This window comes from Giraffa tippelskirchi, chromosome 3 (assembly GCF_054371585.1).
Source record: "Giraffa tippelskirchi isolate mGirTip1 chromosome 3, T2T-mGirTip1v1.2.pri, whole genome shotgun sequence".
Classification (NCBI taxonomy): Eukaryota; Metazoa; Chordata; class Mammalia; order Artiodactyla; family Giraffidae; genus Giraffa; species Giraffa tippelskirchi.
In genome coordinates this window covers 22,423,975-22,443,184 of record NC_137277.1, presented here as the reverse complement: position 1 = coordinate 22,443,184, position 19,210 = coordinate 22,423,975, and the positions used below count along the sequence as shown (strand labels likewise).

At 43.6% G+C, this 19,210-nt stretch overlaps 1 protein-coding gene across 9 annotated transcripts in view; it reads right to left on the bottom strand.

The window, feature by feature from the left end:
* Nucleotides 1–2,710: 2,710 nt before the first annotated feature.
* The window catches only part of IKZF3 (IKAROS family zinc finger 3), a 90,660-nt gene continuing 74,160 nt past the window's right edge, over nucleotides 2,711–19,210 (bottom strand). For 6 of the 9 annotated variants that reach the window (XM_081582187.1, XM_081582189.1, XM_081582191.1 and 3 more), the window contains 2 exons: nucleotides 18,509–18,625; nucleotides 2,711–8,995 (listed from right to left, as the gene is read on the bottom strand). In XM_081582187.1, coding sequence (XP_081438313.1) covers nucleotides 8,292–8,995; nucleotides 18,509–18,625 — 821 coding nt within the window. In that variant the 3' untranslated portion in view covers nucleotides 2,711–8,291. Of the gene's footprint in view, nucleotides 8,996–18,508; nucleotides 18,626–18,739; nucleotides 18,978–19,210 lie in introns of those variants that run through there. The other 3 variants (XM_081582195.1, XM_081582193.1, XM_081582194.1) reach the window with 3 other exon arrangements.

Genomic DNA, 19,210 nt, shown 5'->3' with positions numbered 1-19,210 from the left:
CCCCACCCCCAGCTTGTGGGCCAGGGTTGGAATTTTATAGAACGGGTTCTTGGGACCACTTGGGAAAATCTTAGGCCTCCAGTCTCCTGGCTCCAGCGCCCCACCTCCCTCCCAGTGCCTGAGTTTGGGGGAGACAAGAGCGGACAAAACCCTCTTTCTCTCCTATTCTTGTTTCTGGACAATGGGAAAGCCCTGGCTAGAGCAGTGGGGTTGAGGCCAGGCTGAGTCTGTTGGAAAGAACTTCGGAAACCCCTGACTCCGGGGCGGGGTAGGGTGGGGGTGGAATCTAGGCTCAGAGAGAGAAAGAAAAGTACCCAGGGTGACCCAGAGAGCGTCAAGGCTGAGGTTGGAACCCAGGAGTCCAGACACTCAGCTGGAGTCAGTGAGGCCCGCGTTTGTTTTTTGGAGACTTCAGGGCTCTGCTGGATTTAGTGACTCGGCCTGCTTTCTCCTGCTTTACCCCATCACAGGCGCACACACACAGTTTCTGAGGAGAGGGAGGTGGAGGTGCTGAGGATGTGATTCCAGTGAGGGTGGCATGGGGATGGAACCCCTGGAAGGATGAGCCTAGGGGAGAAGGCGGCATCTGCCCTCCCTAGTTGCCATCCACCAGCCGCCCCCAGGGCTGTGGTTTATTTGACTAGGCAGCCCTTCTGGGCCTGGGGGTGGGGGTGCGGGCGCTGGGGGGGCGCTGGGGGGGTTGAGGGGAAAGGCGAGGTGATGGGAAAAGGCTGCTCTGGGGCTCCCTGCCCCCTCAGTCCTGGGGAAGGGGGACGCTTGACATCACCCACAGGCCCTCTAACCCCATTCTTTCCACTGCAGGCTCTTTCCTTAGGTATATTCGGTTATTCTGGGGGAAGGTCTGTTATTTGGGGGGAAGGGAGGCAGCTGCCTACTTCACAGGTCAAGACAGAGTTAAAAACAAAACCGCAGCAAATTCAACACCCCGTGTCCTTCAGGGACTTTCCATGACACCTTCCTTCCCCCCTCTCCCCCAAGCCAGGGAGTACCTCCCCAGAGGGCCTCCCTACCCCAGGTGCAGTGGCTTTTGGCTTTTATGCAAACAACTGTCTGACTGGGAATGCTCTGCAGCCTGACCTTGTGTGTCCTGCCGCAGGAGCTCCTCTGCCAGCCCTCAGCCGTCCTGGCCTTCCCAGGACTCTCACCCTTCGCCCCCAACTCTTCCTCAGACTCTGGATTCCAGGGGAAGGAAGGGAGGCCAGGAAGCTAGGTCCTTGGCCCTCTGCCTGCCCTGGGGTGGCAGTTGCCTGCAGGTGGAGGTTTGCACCGCAGCAGCCAGCAGCCAGGGTGAATGGCCTGGTTGTGTGGAGAGATGGGGGAGGGGGAGGGTGCAGGTGTGGGGTGAACTCCAAGGCCAGGCCCACCCCTCCGCCTCTAAAGCATCCACTCAGCTCCTGAGAATTAGTAAAGGAAGCTATCCTCAGGCTGGAAGAAAGTCCATTCAGCCCCAACCCCAGCACCAGTCAGCTGCCAAGCTGGCTCCTCAGCCAACAGGGAGTCTCCCTGCCTCCCTCTCCTCCCACTTTTCTCTCTGAGCTGCTTTGGCTTTGGGAAGGGAGTGAGGATGGGGAAGGCCACAGACCATCCTCTCCAAGGCTACCAAGCCGCCATTTTTTAATGTATTCAATGCTCCCAAACCTGCTGCTGCTTCTAAGTCGCTTCAGTCGGGTCCGACTCTGTGCAACCCCATAGACAGCAGCCCACCAGGCTCTGCCGTCCCCGGGATTCTCCAGGCAAGAATACTGGAGTGGGTTGCCATTTCCCTCTCCAGTGCATGAAAGGGAAAAGTGAAAGTGAAGTCACTCAGTCGTGTCCGACTCTTAGCGACCCCATGGACAAACATGGGCAGGCTGCAGAGCCGTTCTTCCCTCCCTGACCTTAGTGTTGAGACTGGAAAACCAGCTGGAGAGCCTCAGGACGGTCTGGTGGTGCTGAAGGAAGGGAAACAGTGCTGAACACAGAGCCATGAAAGCTGCCACCAACCTGGCCCCACCTTAGCTAGTCCTGAACTTCAGCAGTGTCTTCCTCCCACCTCTTCCCCAGAGGAAGGAAAAGGTGCTCTGGGTGAAGCTGAGCAGAAGGCCAGGCCAGCTCTCAGACTCTTTTGTGACCTTTTCTGAGAGAGAATAGAGGATATCAAGACAGGAAGAGAGCCACACGATACCGGCACCATTCTCCTAGGAGTTACCCCACCGGCACCCAGCTTGGGCGTCCAAGTTTCTACAGACTGCATCTCAATGTGGTGGCTGAGTTCAACTGCAGGTTGAGTTTCCCAGCGTGGATGTTTCTGAGACCCCAGAGATGGAAAAATCAGGAGTTGCCTATCCTTTAGGAAGGATCCCTGCTGGGAAGGGAGGGCGGGGTGGTGTCTTGGAACTGGAAGACACCATGCCCAGTGTGTCGTGTTTGCCATGTCCAGGCCCCTGACCTCCTCAGGTCCCCTTAGTGAACTAAGGGCCAGTGGACCCAGAGTCCCACCATGGGGACACGGGGCCAGCAGCAGGATACCAACGGCAGGTTCAGCAAGACATTAGGCAAGATGTTTTAGTTCAATGATAATTCTGCTTATCTAAGTATCTGAACTTTAAGAAAGAGCCAGAGGGGCTAAATTAAGAAAATATTCCTAGGGGGCAGAAGAAATTCCATTTTCCGACAACAGCGATGACAAATGACAGGCATGCGCAATGACTAATTTCAAACACACCAGTATTTTTTATTTCATTTTTCAATGTAAAAATCAAACATAATAAACTTTGAAAACTATCAGCAGGGTTGTTTTCGATGCGGGAATGCACTCATTAGGGTTCTGGCAAGGTGCGCATTGCTACATTTCAGAAGCTGAACCTGTACAGTCTTTACAGAGGAGTAGGGCGCTATAGTGCTCCAAGGGGTTGGACTCCAGGTCATGAGGGAAGGTCACTGATGGGCAGGGAGGGCATTTCTGAGAAACCAGCCGAGAGTGCTATGAGCACAGGCTGTGTCAAAACCACTCGGCAAGGTCTCCCTCCCTCACTCCTGGTGGGAAGGCCACCCTGAGCCCCAAACCACGGTCCCTTCTCTGCCCCTCCCCCACCCTGTCATTCTGCAGACAAGGGTCATCCACAGACCACACGTGTGGTGGCTTTGGCAGCCAGAAATTAAAAATAAGCTACGGTTTTTCCAGTAGCCAAAATGATCCCTCACCAAAGCTTACAGACTGAGAACTTGAGCATGCAAAACCACAGTCTGGGTAAAGGGATGTCTGCTTTTCAAATGACCTGCTAATTCTTTGCAACCCACAGTAATTTGGTTTCTGTGAACCCACAGAAGCAGGCCCACTGAAAAGGGCCTTGTCTGCTAACCTGGAAAAGTCCTTGTGTAAATGAGTCACTGGCAATGGGATCAGTCATTTTTAAGGCTGCCCCATTTTCCTAACATGTCAAAAGGTCTATTCTCAGTCTTCTTAGGAGAGGAAGAAGCAAAGCTGCCCCCACACACAGAAAATGAAGTAGGCCCCACAGATGCATGACTTGGGCTTGGGAGAAGATGGGTGACATCATGGGACTGCTCTTGGGCTTTCCAGAGTGGGATTGATGGAGAGATGGATGGTGAGGACCACTTGAGGGAACGAAATCACTGGGAGAATTAATGGTGGAGGGCTCATAAGATGGTGAGGGAGCAAAGCTAGTCTACTTATCTGACTGCAAAGTCATGAAGTTTCTGTACCGTGTGGTTCATACCCATTGGTTCTAAGGTTCAGCATATTCTTTACTCTTAGGCATTAAAACAACATGAAGCAAACTGTGTGTTTGGGATCAGTTGCCTCTATTGGCAAGTGAATTTCTATCATGGTCTTAGTATGATTTTTGAATATTTTCCATGTCTTTAAATCCAGATACAGAAATATGTGGAAAATCTACAGCCACCCAACATAATTCACCCCCATCCCCCCAAAAAACAAAGTAATGTTACCTAATAGACAAAATTACATAAAACCTCACAACATCCTTGGGAGGTAGATATTGTTATGTCCTTACATTTTTAAAAATCAAAACATTAACATTCCAGTTTCAAATAACAATTCAATATGAGCATATGACAGTTCACTATTGTAATATTCAGAGGAAACTTGCATTCAGCTTCTTCAAAGTGCAAAGACCTGTTTCTCATGTTGATGACACGGCGTGGGACAGGCTATATACAGCTTGGGTCAACAAAGGTACAGTCTTGTGCTAGGAGCTACCCAAGTCGAAAGTCTAGACCTCTCTTCTAGGCTCTTCCAAGTCCACAGTCTCCGACCCTGGGTTCACTGATCATTCTCAGACCTTTTCAGTCGGTTAGGCTTAGAGATGAGTCCTTTCCCTGGGATGGCCCAGGTTTAGCTTTTGGTTCTAGGTCAAAATTGTCCTTTTCACAGGCACTTAAATCCCCAATCATTCTGTTTTTCTGAATTCTGCCTATAGAGAGACTCTGAACTGTACTTTCTGTCTGAGCACAAAAATAGCTCCTAATTCTTTAAAAGATGAGAAGGATCACTGCATATCTCTTATCTTCTGCACAGCCTGAGTCCGTTTTCTAGGGTAAACTTTTCACCACTCCCCTTTCTTTTCTCTTCTTGAGCTCAAACTTCTAATTCTCTTTGTCAAAGAGCCTGGACACTCCAAGGACTCAAATCTTGAGTGTTATAGAGTTTCCAAATCTCCACTAGAGACCAACGTACCTACTCATAGTGGGGTACACTTTAAAGTTAGGACTTCAAACACTAAACATTTAACATTTACACTGCAGTCGTACTGCCTGTCCTGGGATATATATCAGAAGTATTGCTTTTTTCCCCTAAAAACATTCTAAACCTCACATTTAGCTGGGGGAAAAAAGCAGAGGAGGGGAATAAAACAGTTATACAGAAGCTCCTTGGAAAAAGCATTATGCTGATGCTAGATTTGTTACTAACACAGTGTTTCAACTGAATAAAATGTTGTGTTTTTAAACATCTCTCTTTGCAAAAGAAATCTGAGGTCATTTTACTTCTGGGTCTTGCAAAATGTTAAATAAGCCTTGCCTTTAAAAGGTGAGACATTTTGTCACTGATAAAGTTGGAAGCTGAGTCAGGAACAGCTTAGAATGGATAACAAAGCATAACATTAGCTAGCTTATCTGTGTCAAGGTTAATAACTTCTTGGAAGAATGAATTAAGGAATCTAAAGACTGGTGGATTTATTAATATTTTTCCCTGGTGGTGGTGTGGAGTGTAATGGGGGAGACACTTCTACCAGGGAACTGAAGGAGGGAACACAGGCAACACTTCAAATAACAATACAGAACGTTTGGAGAACAGCTCTCTTCCTTTTCCACTCTTACCACCTTGGCAGTAAGGGAATTTTTCACAGGTTTGGTTGTTCCTCAGATTTCGGCCTCCTGGGTATGTGGTGGGGGCCTGGCTAATAAAAGGATTGGGGAAAGTGAAGGAGAGAGAAAACCTACACAGCTCACGGTCACAGGGACTCTGGCTGAGAAAGGAACTGTGCTGTCAGAAGCTGCCGAAGACCTCACTGTAAAGCACGGTCAGATGTAAATCTTACCCTGCCCTCCTCTCTAGGTTGCTAAGGTTCTTCTTCACCTCCTTCCCCACCCCACGCAAGGGAGAGGGTTAAGTAGGATAAGGAGTGCCTGCAGAAGTAAGTGTTTACCTGTGTTGTGGCAACTGCTACATTCCACCCTGTTCAATTTCAAGATTTAAGAATGTGGAGTTTCCACATACACATTTTCTCTGGACTTGACATGTCCCAATCCGAAGCTCAGAATGCAACACTGAATGTGCAGCCTGTGTGAGGGGTCACCTCACTCATAAAACTGACCTCAGAACGATGGAAATCATTCAGAAAATCCATTAGTCACAGAGAAAACCAGGGTCGTAGCTACAGAGTCCCCATCTTGGTGGGAAGGGCTTTAGTTTCACTATCTTAAGGTGCAGAAGATGATGTCTTCTCTAAAGACTCTCCCACTAATCTGGTGGAAATACTCGCTTTCCCTAGCTTTCTCTTCTGCTAATCCTTGCTTCCGAATTCTCTTCCTTTTGTCCCCTAAAGAGTCAACAGGATGTGTGATATTTCAAAAATATAACAAGCAGCTCCTCTTTCACAATGGATGTAAACAACCTGGTGTGGCTTGGAGTCTAGGATTACAGAAACGCAGTGATGTTCAGAATCCCACACACTGAAATCCATCTAGTCTTCCAGCTGAAATCTCAAACATGTTGGGACTGTTGCCATGGAATTTCACAAAATCTTTTTTTCCTGAGACAGACGCCATGCTACAAAGAAGGATAAGCCATTTGTGCAGTCTGAGGTGGAACATTTAAATCACTGGCAGCACACAGACGCGCTGAGTTTGAGCCTAATGCATAAAGAAACCCTTTCGAAATACCAAGGCAGATACATAAAACACTATTCTACCAGGTATTGGGGATTCTTGCCTCTGCTAGAAATGTTCACACAACTGACTCTTCATTTGTAAATAGGCTCCATGAAGTGGCCCTGGAAGCAGCATTTATTTTTCCTAACACAGTCACTTTCAAAGGAGAGAAAAAATAAGGCTCTGTGAGCAGCTGCAGGTGCCAGTTTGTCTGCACACTCGGGGGCAAGATCAAAATATCTTCCTGTTTTTTGTTCCTCCCCTTCACACTCACAACTCAGTGGTTAAAGGAAAAACTTAACAATACTACCATTTTCACACCAAAGAAATGTGAAACATATATTCATATACACATACTCTTCTGCTTAATACCCATACATTAAGAGGTTCAAAAAAAAATTGTGGTTACTACACAATCACATAAATTTAAAGCTGGAAAAGACCTTCAGAGAACATCAAAATCCAATCCAACCCCTGATTCTATGGTTGAGGAAACTTAGTTTTAAGAGTTAAGTGATTTGCCCAAAGTCATTCCGCTAATTAGTGGCAAAGATGGAATTCAGCTAACAGATTGTGTGACCCCTATTCCAGTGCTAATTTTACAATTATCACAGCACTTTTCCTTGACAGCATGTCTCCCATAATTAATGAGAAAGATGTCCAACACATCTGCAGAACCAAGAGCAAATTTTCAGGGAACTGTGGAATACAACAGCTTCATTTAAAATGTATGTGTGGGGAAGTGGAACCCCCAACCTGCCTGATGGAGGAGAACCTGCCAGCAGAGGTGCTCTCTCCTCACCCATTCTGAAGCTCAGCTCTGATCATGGTGTGTAGCCTTGATTCCTTCCTGTGGGGTGGGGGAGACTAAGTCATACATTTTGGATTCTTTGGGGTTTTTTTTTTTGTCAAAAATCATTGGCAAGTTTGCTTTGGGTTTGTACACCAATACTCCACGAAAGAAATGAAAAACTTCCGGGTGGGTTGTTCCTCCCTCCCTCCATCCCTGGTGATGCTGCTGAATCACTTCCCCCTCAGAACCACGCCTGCCAATCTCCATCGCAGGAAAAGGATGCCATCATCCAAGCAGACAACCTCCTGGAGTTTCAATGACAGTCTATGTTTAAACCACTGGTTCTTCTGATACAGAGTTTCTTCTGTGCATGGTTTAACCCAAAGCAGCTTTAATGGTAGATGGGAGGAGGATAAAAAGTAGAAGCAGAAGTATCATTGGATAATTGGGGTTTTTCGCTTGTGTGATAAGAAGTGGATCTGATGCTTGGAGAGTAGGGACTTTGGTTTTTGGTAACTTATTTTATGGCCGTTCTTTTCCTTACTGTTAGACTCTAATTTGGGGTGGTGAGATCATATTCTAACCCTTCAAACTTGTGTGAAGTACAGATGGGCAAGGTTTCCCAGCAAGGTTAGCTGATCAACAGTTCTTCTCTGTGGACTGGAGCATAGGACTATGAAGCTTTTCCACATATGGCCAATGTATTTAGAAAACAATGTTTCAAACAGCACAACCAGGAGACTCTTCTGATTGGCAATAGACTCCAAAGAATGCCTGTCTATTGCTACAAAAGATTATGACCAAATATTTCATTGGCTTTTAAATGTAAAATTCATTGGCTTTTAAATTTCCCTCATGGGAAAACACAGGTTTCACAAAAGTAGTAACATGATATATCTGCAAATGATTTCTGAATGGGGACAGCATTTCTCTGCTGCCTACGTGAACGTGATCCTTTGAACACTAAAATGGCATGGAAAGGGGTTTGGAGCTGAGTTTGAGAGTGATCTGTTAGGTGAGCGGCATTATCAGTTTTAAAATGATGTGGAATGGTCAGGTGACAACCACCTCTGGGCCTGGGTGTTCACTTCAGCATGGCTCTGTGTTCCCCTCTGGCTATATGAGACGAAAACTCGTAACGATCGTGGCTTCGATATCCACACATGTTACACTCGAAAGGGTCACGAAAGCCGTGGCAACCCATGTGAATAGTGAACATCACGTAATCCAGGAAGAGGACTCGGCAGTGGTCACACCGGTACACATCTGTCACCTCCCCTTCTTTGTTGATCACTTTGATGGAGTCTCTTGGGCAGATGGGTGGGGGCTTGAGGAGTTCATAAGAGCGGGGGCCCTCCTTCAGAAGTGGCATCCCATTGCGGGCCCGAGGAGGGACCATGGGATTTTGCTGGTAGATGTGATTCTGGCGTTCCTCATGGTTGCTGTCAGTGTCTGTGGAGTCGTGGCCACTGTTGGTGGGGGACAGACCTCTTTCAGAAGGCAGGCTCTTCTCTGACAGGTGGATGTTCTTCTTTTCCAGCTCCTGGGGGGCACCATTTGGCATCTCGGCGCGGGTGAGGGCTATGGGGTACATGCTGCTGATAACCGGGACCATTTCTGAAGTGGGAGCAGGTGGTGTCTGGACCAAGGGGCGCAGGGCTTCGGCCCCGAGATAGCTGATGGCATTATTGATGGCCTGGTCCATCATTCGGGTCTGGATCATCTCGCTCTCCTTCTCGTACATGTAGCTAGGATTATAGCTGACATCAAAGCAGTGGCGCTTCTCACCTACAACAAGGGAAAGAAACGGTGACAAAAGGAACAACAAAAGGCACAGAGTTTTTAAAATGATTTTCTGGAGTCCTTGAGAAATGAGGAAGGACAAGTTGCCTGTTTAAGAACACTCAGCCCAGGCGAAATGGTCCTGCACGATGCTGAAGTCTCAAGGGACAGTGGTTGACAGCACATGTTTGGACAGTCAAAATAACTGAAACCAGCAGGCAAGAGGGAGTCGCAGATGTCACTAAGTTGAGGCTACAATGTGAGCTGTTTCCACTGCTCATGTCAGAGGGGAACCCTGGAGAAAAGAAGCAAGGGAACATTAGGAGGGGGCTCAGGAGGGGGCGGGGAGTTGCCACTGTCAGGACCGTGGGGGCTTCTGCATCTCTACTGTTCATGAGCTCTGAAGATGCAGTCCATTCCTGAACTTTCTTGTTCTTTTCTGCTTGTGACACTAGGGAGCCAGGGGGCCGGATGTGCTGCAAAAAGTGGGGATGCTCTGACCTCGGCAGTTTTTTAAATAACTGCAGAGGCAGAAAAAATAGCCCCCAAAACTCCAACTTACCACTCCCGAAACACATCGGTCATTAGATTGACTGAGATTTAAATATAAGCGCTTCAAAGGCAGGGAGTTTTAGAAAGGCTCTCTTGATGAAAGATCATGATGTTTGTCCTCATAAAGTGTGTTATTCTTCTTTTGTTTGAAAAGATGTGTCATTGATACATATGTGATCATTAGGACTTATCTCACACTTAACTGAAAAATTTATTTTGGTCACCCGCTCCTACTTCTCATGTCAAACTGCTGAGAAATTTTGAAAACAGAGTTTAGCCACCTTCAGGGTGTGTGGGTGTTCTGTGTTAGAAAACAGACTCTTTGGCCACGGGGAAGGCAGAGGTTGGGTCTGCAGTGATGGCAGGTGTGCTCAATGGTGAGTGGCTGGTGGAGGCACAAGAAAGTGGGGAAGACGTGTCAAGGGCTGGAAGTGAGGCCAAGGTTATTCCTGATGCTTCTTCATTCTGTAGACACTGGATTCAGAGAGATTTGTTAAACGATAACCTCTCTTCCCTAACATTTCCGAAGCATGTTATGGTTCCAAAACTTGTCACTGCCACACAGTAAAGGCTTCAGGGAGGAAAAAAGACAAAAAAGGATTGAAACAACCAGTTTCTGTTCTTGAGGACTCTCCAACCTAGGGAGAGAGAAATAAGACTTGGATAGTTGGAACTGGAGAAAAATAAATGCTAAAAGTTTAGAAAGGGCTGCCTTGCTCTACAGAAGCTTTTATTCTAAATGCCATGTTTGAGGCTTTTAAGCAGGGGTGGGGGAACACGTCTTCTGTAAAAAGGCTTATAAGGCAAGGGCAGGGCAGTCTGGTACAAACTATCTATTTAAATGTTAAGGGAATACAAAAACTTCAGGAGTACTTTCGGAAGGGAAAGTATTCTTGGAAAATCTAAGTTTTGAGAAGGATCTTGATGAACTGGTTGGATTTAGATTTTCAGAGAGGCAGAAGAGACATCCTAATTGAGACATGAGCATGAATCAAGACAGACACAAGGGACCATCCAAGATGTGAGCAGGGAGGAATGAGAGGGTTTGGATGCAGCAGGAAGTACGGAATAAAGGGTTTCTCAGACTTCACTTATTCCTCCACACTATGCAGTATCAACACCCCAGGGTCGTGCAGTGGCTGAGAGCAAGAGCTCTAGAGTCAGATGGTATGGATTTGATGCTGCCTCATCATTAGTAGTGGTGTGAGCTTGGGTAAGTTCCTTAACCTGTCTGTGGCTCCGTGTCCTCATGTAAAATGGGGGTAATAATTGTATCTACCTTAACTAGTAAGAGCTTAGAACAGCACCTGGCACACTGAAAGCACTTGGTAGACTTTAGGGTTATTTTTTTTAACTTGGTTTGAATCAGCTTGCATTTTCTTTCTTTCCTTTTTTGCTAAAAGAAATTTGTTTTTTTAAGGAAACTTTATATCACCAACATAAATGGAAAACCAGAGTCACTTGCCACAAATAGAAGGTAACTATGAAAATAAAGACAGCGAAACACAGCAATTTATTAAAGTTTGATCAGATACTGTAAGTACCTGTAGACAAAGATCCCCTCTTTCTTTGCTAAAAATAGAGCTTATCAAGTGTGTGATTAGTGTTGAAGACAACTAACATCTAATAAAGTCTAAATCTTTCTCCTGGTATAATCAAGAAGATTCAAAGAGAACTAAAAAGAAAATAATTTCCTGGCCACGTAGATCAAGGTTTTCAAATGCCCTGTGAGCCTCCTAGCCTTTTGCCTCCAACATTTTGGGGAATGCTGAAAAAAGGTGACACATGGTGGGACCAAATGATGCCCACTCTGAACAATCACCAGTAGGGCTTAGATCTGGACAATGGCAAACCTCCAGTGCTCTGGAGCAAGAGAGGCTTGTGGTCAGAATGTTATTTTAAGGATATTAATGTAACAGCAATGTGTAAGGTGGACCAGAACAGTGAGAAGTTGGAGACAGAAAGACTTGCTAAAAGACCTAATCAGACGGATTTGTCCTGCATCCCCACTACCTTAAAGCCAACTTGACAGCTTCCAGACAAATACCTGAGAGAAAAAATATACCAAGAAAATCACTGTGCCTTAACTACTCAATAAAAAGGAACAGAAACAAAGACCTTTGCCAAAGTAATCAATAGTTCTTCTTTCAAGTGCCAGACTGGCTGTGTCTCTGATCAGAGCTGTTTGGAAGAATGAGACTGGAATACGAAAGCTGGCTTAAGTCACAAATATTCATTCCCCTGAAAGTGACACAGAAATGATGAACTTCGGTTTCTTGGCTTTTCAAGGTTACTGATGATGTGCCAGTGGAGCTAACTCTACTCAGTTCCTCCAAATACCAGGAATCTCTGGAAGTCTTTTTATCTTTTCGCCTATCAGAGAGGCTCCAGAAAGTTTCCGAGGTGGGGCAGGCACATCCCAACCTCTGCTTTTATCCTTTCTCCCAAGAGTTTGTTTTGCCTACTTAGGCCAACGATTTCACAGTTTCTACCACCTGCAGCACATGTCAGAAAACAGCTGAGTGCTAAGGTTGTAAGAGGCAAAACAGCAAGAGGAAAATCAGCTCTGGATGTGGAAATGTGCGACTGAGTTCTGTGGTTAACGCAGACCATTGTTCATTTTTAAGAAGATGGGAGAGTCTCAGATCTTCACGTGCACGCAACCTGCCCTCATCAGATCCCCTCATCTCCGAGTTACGGTAACTTGAGTAGTGCAGATGATTATCAGTCACCTGTAGACACGATGACTCAATGTGTATGAAACTCAGGAGGGGTAAGCTACAGTAATTGAAAAGCCAGCAGCTCACGTTTCTTTAGTAACACACTCATAAAAAAGGTTAGTCAAACCACAAGAGTGTAACTGCTCCCAAACCTGCTCGGAGCCTCCAGTCCAGCTTCTAGTCAAAATCGAACCACACCTCTGCGTGATTAATGAGAGCAGCTTCGGGCTGAAGCGTAGGTTTTCTTCCAATGAGAATACAAATGGCAACAAGTCCTAAGTTTAGAAACCCAGACTGCCTCATTGGGCTGTTCCCTACCTCTGATTCCTTTTAAAGGGGTCAATCCCTACTGCCTAGGCTTTTGGTAACCCTGAACTGAGCATCTGCCCATCCTGAGTTGTGGCAATGTGGTGAGGGTATATGGTTTTTGGCTGCTAAGTGCCAACCTGAAAGTACAGAATCATAGCCTAGAGCTAAAAGGGATCTTAGCTGGGCACGTGGATTCAGACTTCTGCCTTGGGGATCCAGGGACAAGATCCACCCCTCTAACCTGTTTACTTCTCTACTTCACAGTACCAAGCACTGGGCCTTATGTGTAAACACTAAGAAGAATAGCTACTATTTATTGAGTCCTACTATATACCCAGTGCCATCCTAGGTCCTCTGCATATTGTCTCATTTTACCGAAGATGAATTATCATCTCTTAGTCAGATGAAGGATTTAAGGCACAAACAAATTGACTGATTCGCACAGGTTGCTCAGCTGGTAAATGGAGATGTGACCCAAGGGCCCATGTACTTCAGTTAGTGTCTGAGCATTAACTGTTTCCTGGCTGCTACCTCACCCGTGTCTCAATCCCACCACCAGCAATGTCTCTGGATTCTCTGCTGGGATGGTTCCCATAAGCATAGAAAAGCAACTATGCTTTGTTCCATATGGACCAGTACCATGCATTCAATAAAGATCTAGATGCATAGAGTTGTCATGATGTCCATAAGTGCTTAACAGAGTACTGGCACATGTGAGCACTCAGTAAGTGGTAGATCTATTATTATTGTTGTTGTTGTTAGCTTCATACCATGTTAGGTGCTTTAAAGAATACAAACTTAATTGCAATCCAACAGGAGATGTAGCATGTACACAATTTCATTACATATTAGTATCCTTAACACTATGTGGTGAAACAAAGTATAGAGTAGCCAAGAAAGCAGAGAGAGGAAAATACATACCACGCCTCAAATATGCCACATAACATGGGACAAATATTAACTTATTCTTCCTCTAAAGTCTGCTTGAAATCTGAGGTGGTGGAAGTGATGGTGGTGGAGACAGTTACATATATCACGAAAAGCAGACTGTTAAACCCGCCTGGATTGCAGGGGGAGGACAGAGAGAGGACTCAGGACAGTATGGGAACGTAGACCACGTGGAGGTTTAGGGCAGATGGGAGGGAGGGCATTCCAGACAGTGAGCATGGAAAGAATGATAACATAGAAGTGGGAGTAGTTCATTACGGCTGAATTAAAAGATTAGTTGGCTGAAATGATACATTTAGAAAAGACAACTTAGAGACAGATTGTGAAAGGCTCAGAACGCCTGGGTGGTTTAGATTTTATTCTGATGAGAAGCCATTGAAAGATTTTTTTTTTTTTTGACGAGGAGGAGAAATGATTTTGACATTAGAAAAATAACAATTCCGATGTGATAGTCATCACAACAGGATAATGTGAAAAACCAGGGTTTTCATTAAGTCTTTAAGCTTCTTCAAATCACTTAATTGTATCTGCTGATACCTTCATACCATTTCCCACATGTATCACCGCTTACTCTTACTCCAAACACATATCCTCCCCCTAGAAAAGGGCAGGTAAGTAGGGTAAATGGAATATCTGATGATGGTGATGGCTCTGATCTCACTCTAAGTGAGACTGAAGTGGCTAACACCTCTTCCAGGAGGAGGAGAACAGAGGGTAGGAAGCCACAGAACAAGAAGCAGGAAGGAGGAGAGAGAAAAGAGAGAGTTGTGGGGGTGGCAGTGAGGAAAACTGAGCTGGAGACCACGTTCGGTTGCTGCAGAAGCCTTTGTCCTCTGTGAGTCACCATGAAGTGCTATTTGGTTGTCATCTGCCCTGATGGAGTCACCACAGCTCTTTTCTCAAGAAAACACACCCTTAAGAGAGAATGACTGGCCTTCTTCAAGAATTTTTCTTCCACCAGCTCTCAGTGACTAGATCCTCCCCTTTTCAAAGCCCCCGTGTAGCGCACATGACATGTACGGCTCTGGGTGACTCTCTGCGGAAGGAAGGCCTTGGACTGCAGCACATTATAGACCCAGGCTCTGGCCCTGCTCTGTCACCTACTAGCTGCATCTCTCCATCTTTCCCATCCCCCTTCCTCCCTTAATGAACAACCTTCACCTACTGGTTCCTAACATTCCTTCAAGCTCAAAAAGGCTATGACTTTGGATGCCTATAGGATTAGGGATTTCGGCCCTTTGGGAAGGGATGGGAGAAGATACTTTCTGCTTTTAGAAATAGGCATTAAAACTGCTTCCTGTCACCCTGTTAACCAAAGCAGACAATTTCTCATTAGTTACTTCACAGGGAGAACCGACAGTGTTTGCTGAAGTGTCAAAACCTCACGACATGTTTACCGAGGGTGAGTGAGATCTTTTTTCATGTTCTTTTCAATGTGAAAACTTCCTTTAATAAAGTAATACATGAAATTAAAAAAAATAGGGAGATGCTATGGTAACCACTTTGGTCTGAATAACACATCTGTTTTTGGAGAAAGAATGAAAATCAGAAAAAGAAATATGCAGAAATGTAGTCATTTTCCTCCTCCCTCCAGGAGAGAAATCTGGCCTCTATTTTGAGCCAAGTATTTGAAGATGGCCTAGTTAGAAGTATAGTCAAGCAAGTCTGTAACCAGAGAATAAGATTCAGAGAAAAGACAGTCCCTAAGGGGGTTAGGTGCTAAAAGCAAGGTCTTCTTGTCCTTTGGAAAGAACAACTAGAAGAATTATTTTGATGACATAAAGATGCTGATTTCTAATGAATGTGTGTCAATTTATTTCCCATTTTATAGAAAGTGATACAACATTTCTTGGAGAATTAAAAAAAAGGTGATTTCACTTTTCTCCTCCTTGGGTGATTTAATTTTACTCTTACTCTTCAACAGAGGCATGTTTTTGTGTTTCTAAATGCATTTAGACAATACAATCCATCCTGCTTCCTCAGTTCATCTCTAATGGGTAAAAATGCTTTCTACGGGTAATTATCTCAAGCCTGTTAAGAAAGTAACAGGCTGACCTGATGGTATAATCTTCACCTTTACCCTCACAGTTCAAGAGGTCAGAGAAGCCAAGGCTGGTCTGGGAGCTCTGCAACCATCAGCCAGGATTAAAGGGAGTGACTCATTCTTTCTTCACATTTTACCCATTGCCATTTCCCTGGCAGCTGAATCCTTTCAGAAAATCGTGTCTTGGAGAGGAAATAGAGGAGAGAAAAGAGGGAGGGAAGATATTAGCTCCACATGTTTTATATCACTACATCCTGAATACTGCATGGTGTCATAATGTTCCTTTAGTTCCCCTTTGAAATGATTCTTTTCTATCAAAAAGGTTGATTAAGTTAAGTGATTCAGAGAGTTTTATTTTCAAACAAATCTCTTAAGGTTCAGGGTATAAGCTAATGCTAGAAGATGAGACCAGAGCTCAGGAACCAGACCATCACACACGTGGCAGGAGCTCTACAGACATTCGCATGATAGATGAACGCACAAAAAGAGTGGATGCATCGGCAGTACTGTACTAAGTAAAATATGTAAATGTTGAACTAATGTAGCTGTTTTATAGATACTCAGGTTAAATGACATCTTCCTAAAAAAAAAAACCACCCTAAATTATATGATATGGTTTATAATATACAATAAACATAGAATAACATATCATATCTATACAATCTTGAGAAAAAAGTTATCTGAAGTTATACATATTGACTTACAGTGGTGCTCATAATTGCTGGCTTTTATACTTCATCTTACAGACTTACAGAATGATGGAGCTGGGAGGGACCTTCTCGATCACTTCATCACCTGTTCAGTCTATCCATTTCACAGATGAGTAAACAGAGGCCCAGAAAGGTTATGTGATTTGTCTAAACACACACCGTTAAGAAATGACTGAACTTGAATCAGAACCTGGTCTTCTGGCTCCTAATCCAGTGCTCTTCCTACTGCACATTACCACAATTTACAAAAAAAAAAAATTCCCCCAGCTATTCAGTGCCCCGAAGTCCTGAAGTTGCTACCTCAGCTCAAATCCAGAGCTAACTAGACTGGGTTTCCTGATGCCAGCACAGAGAGAACATGATGGTTCAGAAGATGAGAGAAATCAGTACCTACCAGATCAGCATCTCTCCTGAGTCTGGAAATGGAAGAGTGAAAACCCTCTGGTTATAACGGTCTTAAACAAATGGAATGGATCCCTGATGCAATAAGCAAAATGGCATGGACTTGGACATATGAAACATGTGTTTTGTTTTGTTTTTTTTATAATTTGTGCTTGTATTTTTTTTTTTAACTTTGTAATATTGTATTTGTTTTGTACCAAAACAACTTATTAAGTAGGGCTTTAGTTCAAGGACAGGTTTAAGGAAATTATATGAACTAAGTACCTTCTCTCATATTTTAATTCTCTTAGACCAACATGCATTGATCATAAGTGGATTGAAATAAAATCACTTTACATTTTTTTCTTGCCCATTTCTCCCCATGTTCCTCCACCTACATCAGCTGCAGCCATTTCTACAGTCAAAACATCCCCCAAATTACATTACACTCATGGCATAGAATAATAATTCAAACTTCCTTTTGTACTCCAGCCAGAACCTCTTTACACAAGTACAGCTCAAAAGATGTATAAGCAATATTTTAATATAATGTCTTGGTGTCATGATTTGTCCATTGTGCCTAAACTCCATATGAAAGTCACTGCATGTCCCCTGACACTTCCCTCCAGGAGAGGGAAGATGGTAATGAGGAAAGAGTCTCTCTAAACTGAAATGCACCAACTTTAGTCTGACATGATTTATTCTTACAGTAACTAAAAGGATACAAAAACTTCTCAGCCAATCAACATAAATAAAATAAATAAGCATAAACACCAAACTGGGTAGCTTTGAAATATATAGTACAACATATCTCTATACATATCTCCTTCAACATATCTCTATAATTCACATAAAATTAAAAAACTAATTAGAACAGAATTTAGAAATTACCTAGACCAGAATAAGATTCAATCAGATTAAAAAACCAAGCAGGCGCTTGATATCTGTAAAAGCTATTGAAAAGAATAAACACAAAAGAACTGAAGTAAAAAATCAATAGTAGCAACAGCTCTGGAAAAACAGACTGACAGGTTTCTAAAATATTATTGGTGTTGAGGAAGGTCTATTTTTGTGGGATAACTATTTTTGTTCAATATCACCGACTTTCAATTTATAGCAAAACCGATACATTCAATTCAGCTGCCTACTCCACAAATACAAATCTATTTTAAATATCATAGTCACATTTATGTAAACATCTGGGAGAGTTCAACAAAATATTTCTGCCATTTGGCAGTCCTAACACTTTAACGGACATAATTATTTCTTAGCCATCTCATTCTTGCTGTGTTTTTTGACAACGTGAAAACCAATGGTATAAAAATTAACTCCAGTAAGACAAGTGACTAAATCAAACCTTGTTATTTAAATCTATACATTCTCAACCACATTCTTTTAAAACCAATTCTCAGTCAAATTCAACAAAATATAGCAATATATTTTAGAGCCTGAAAAAAGTTTGAGCATGATAAGGGAACCAACTTGTAAAATATAATTACAAAAGATTACAAAAATGCTATCTTGAACATCTTACTGGTGTAAATTGCACAAACTCTCTCATGCAACATATGTCATTCAAAATAAAGAGGAAGGAACAGCATTTCTAACACCAACTTCATTTAAGATACTGGATACCAAATACTCCTTTCTTTAGTAGTTAAGATTTTTTAGTTAAAAATATTTTATTTTATTTGCTCTAGTTATCAAAGTGAATCCCAAAGAATAAAAGTTGTAAATGGAAAAATCAATTATCTTAACAGAGATTAAACTAGGAAAGGCCTGGGTAGTAAGCATCCTATGTTATCTCATTCAAACTATCTGCTAACAACAGCAGGAAAAAGGGTTGTATTCTTACCAATGAATTTCTGAGGCATTGAGCTTTTTCGCTTTGCCACATTGCTTGCTAATCTGTCCAGAACGAGAGCTCTTTCACTTCCCATCTCTGCTTTGATGTGTCTTGCCTCCACACTTGCTGGTTTGGAAAAATGAAAAAAGAAGAGGGAAAAGAACACAATGATAAATGGAGAGAAAAAGAAATACACTGGAAGGAAAACTGTCAGAGGTCTGATGCAAACTCTGTTGTTACCTGTTATTACTGCTCAGATTCTTGCTTGGGGTACCTGCTGTGGTCAGTGAAGCCAACACCAGGGCACATTCAAATCTTGCAGTCTTATGCTGACATGGGAAAGCCCGACCCATCCCCAACCAGTACCTTCATTAGCAAGAGGAAGTATTAAATAAACAGCCTGGACGTGGTTGGTTGCAAAAAGATAGATAGATGGAGATCTTCTAACCCCCGATCAGCCTTCTTTCTGATTCTGAGTAACTGCGTGTGACACCTGCAGACTGATATAATTCTTCTTAACAACTTTGAAAAAAAAAAAAAAAGGATGGTGCCCCAGATTTACTGCTCTGTTTATGTTAATAGCACTTTTGAAAATAGGTACACTTACCCAGACAGCAAGAAATCTACTCAGTGATTTGTGTATTGAAATTCTGAGTGGTTTTTTTCTTTTTCTTTTTCTTTTTTTTCCAGCATGCTCCTTTCAGTTCCTAT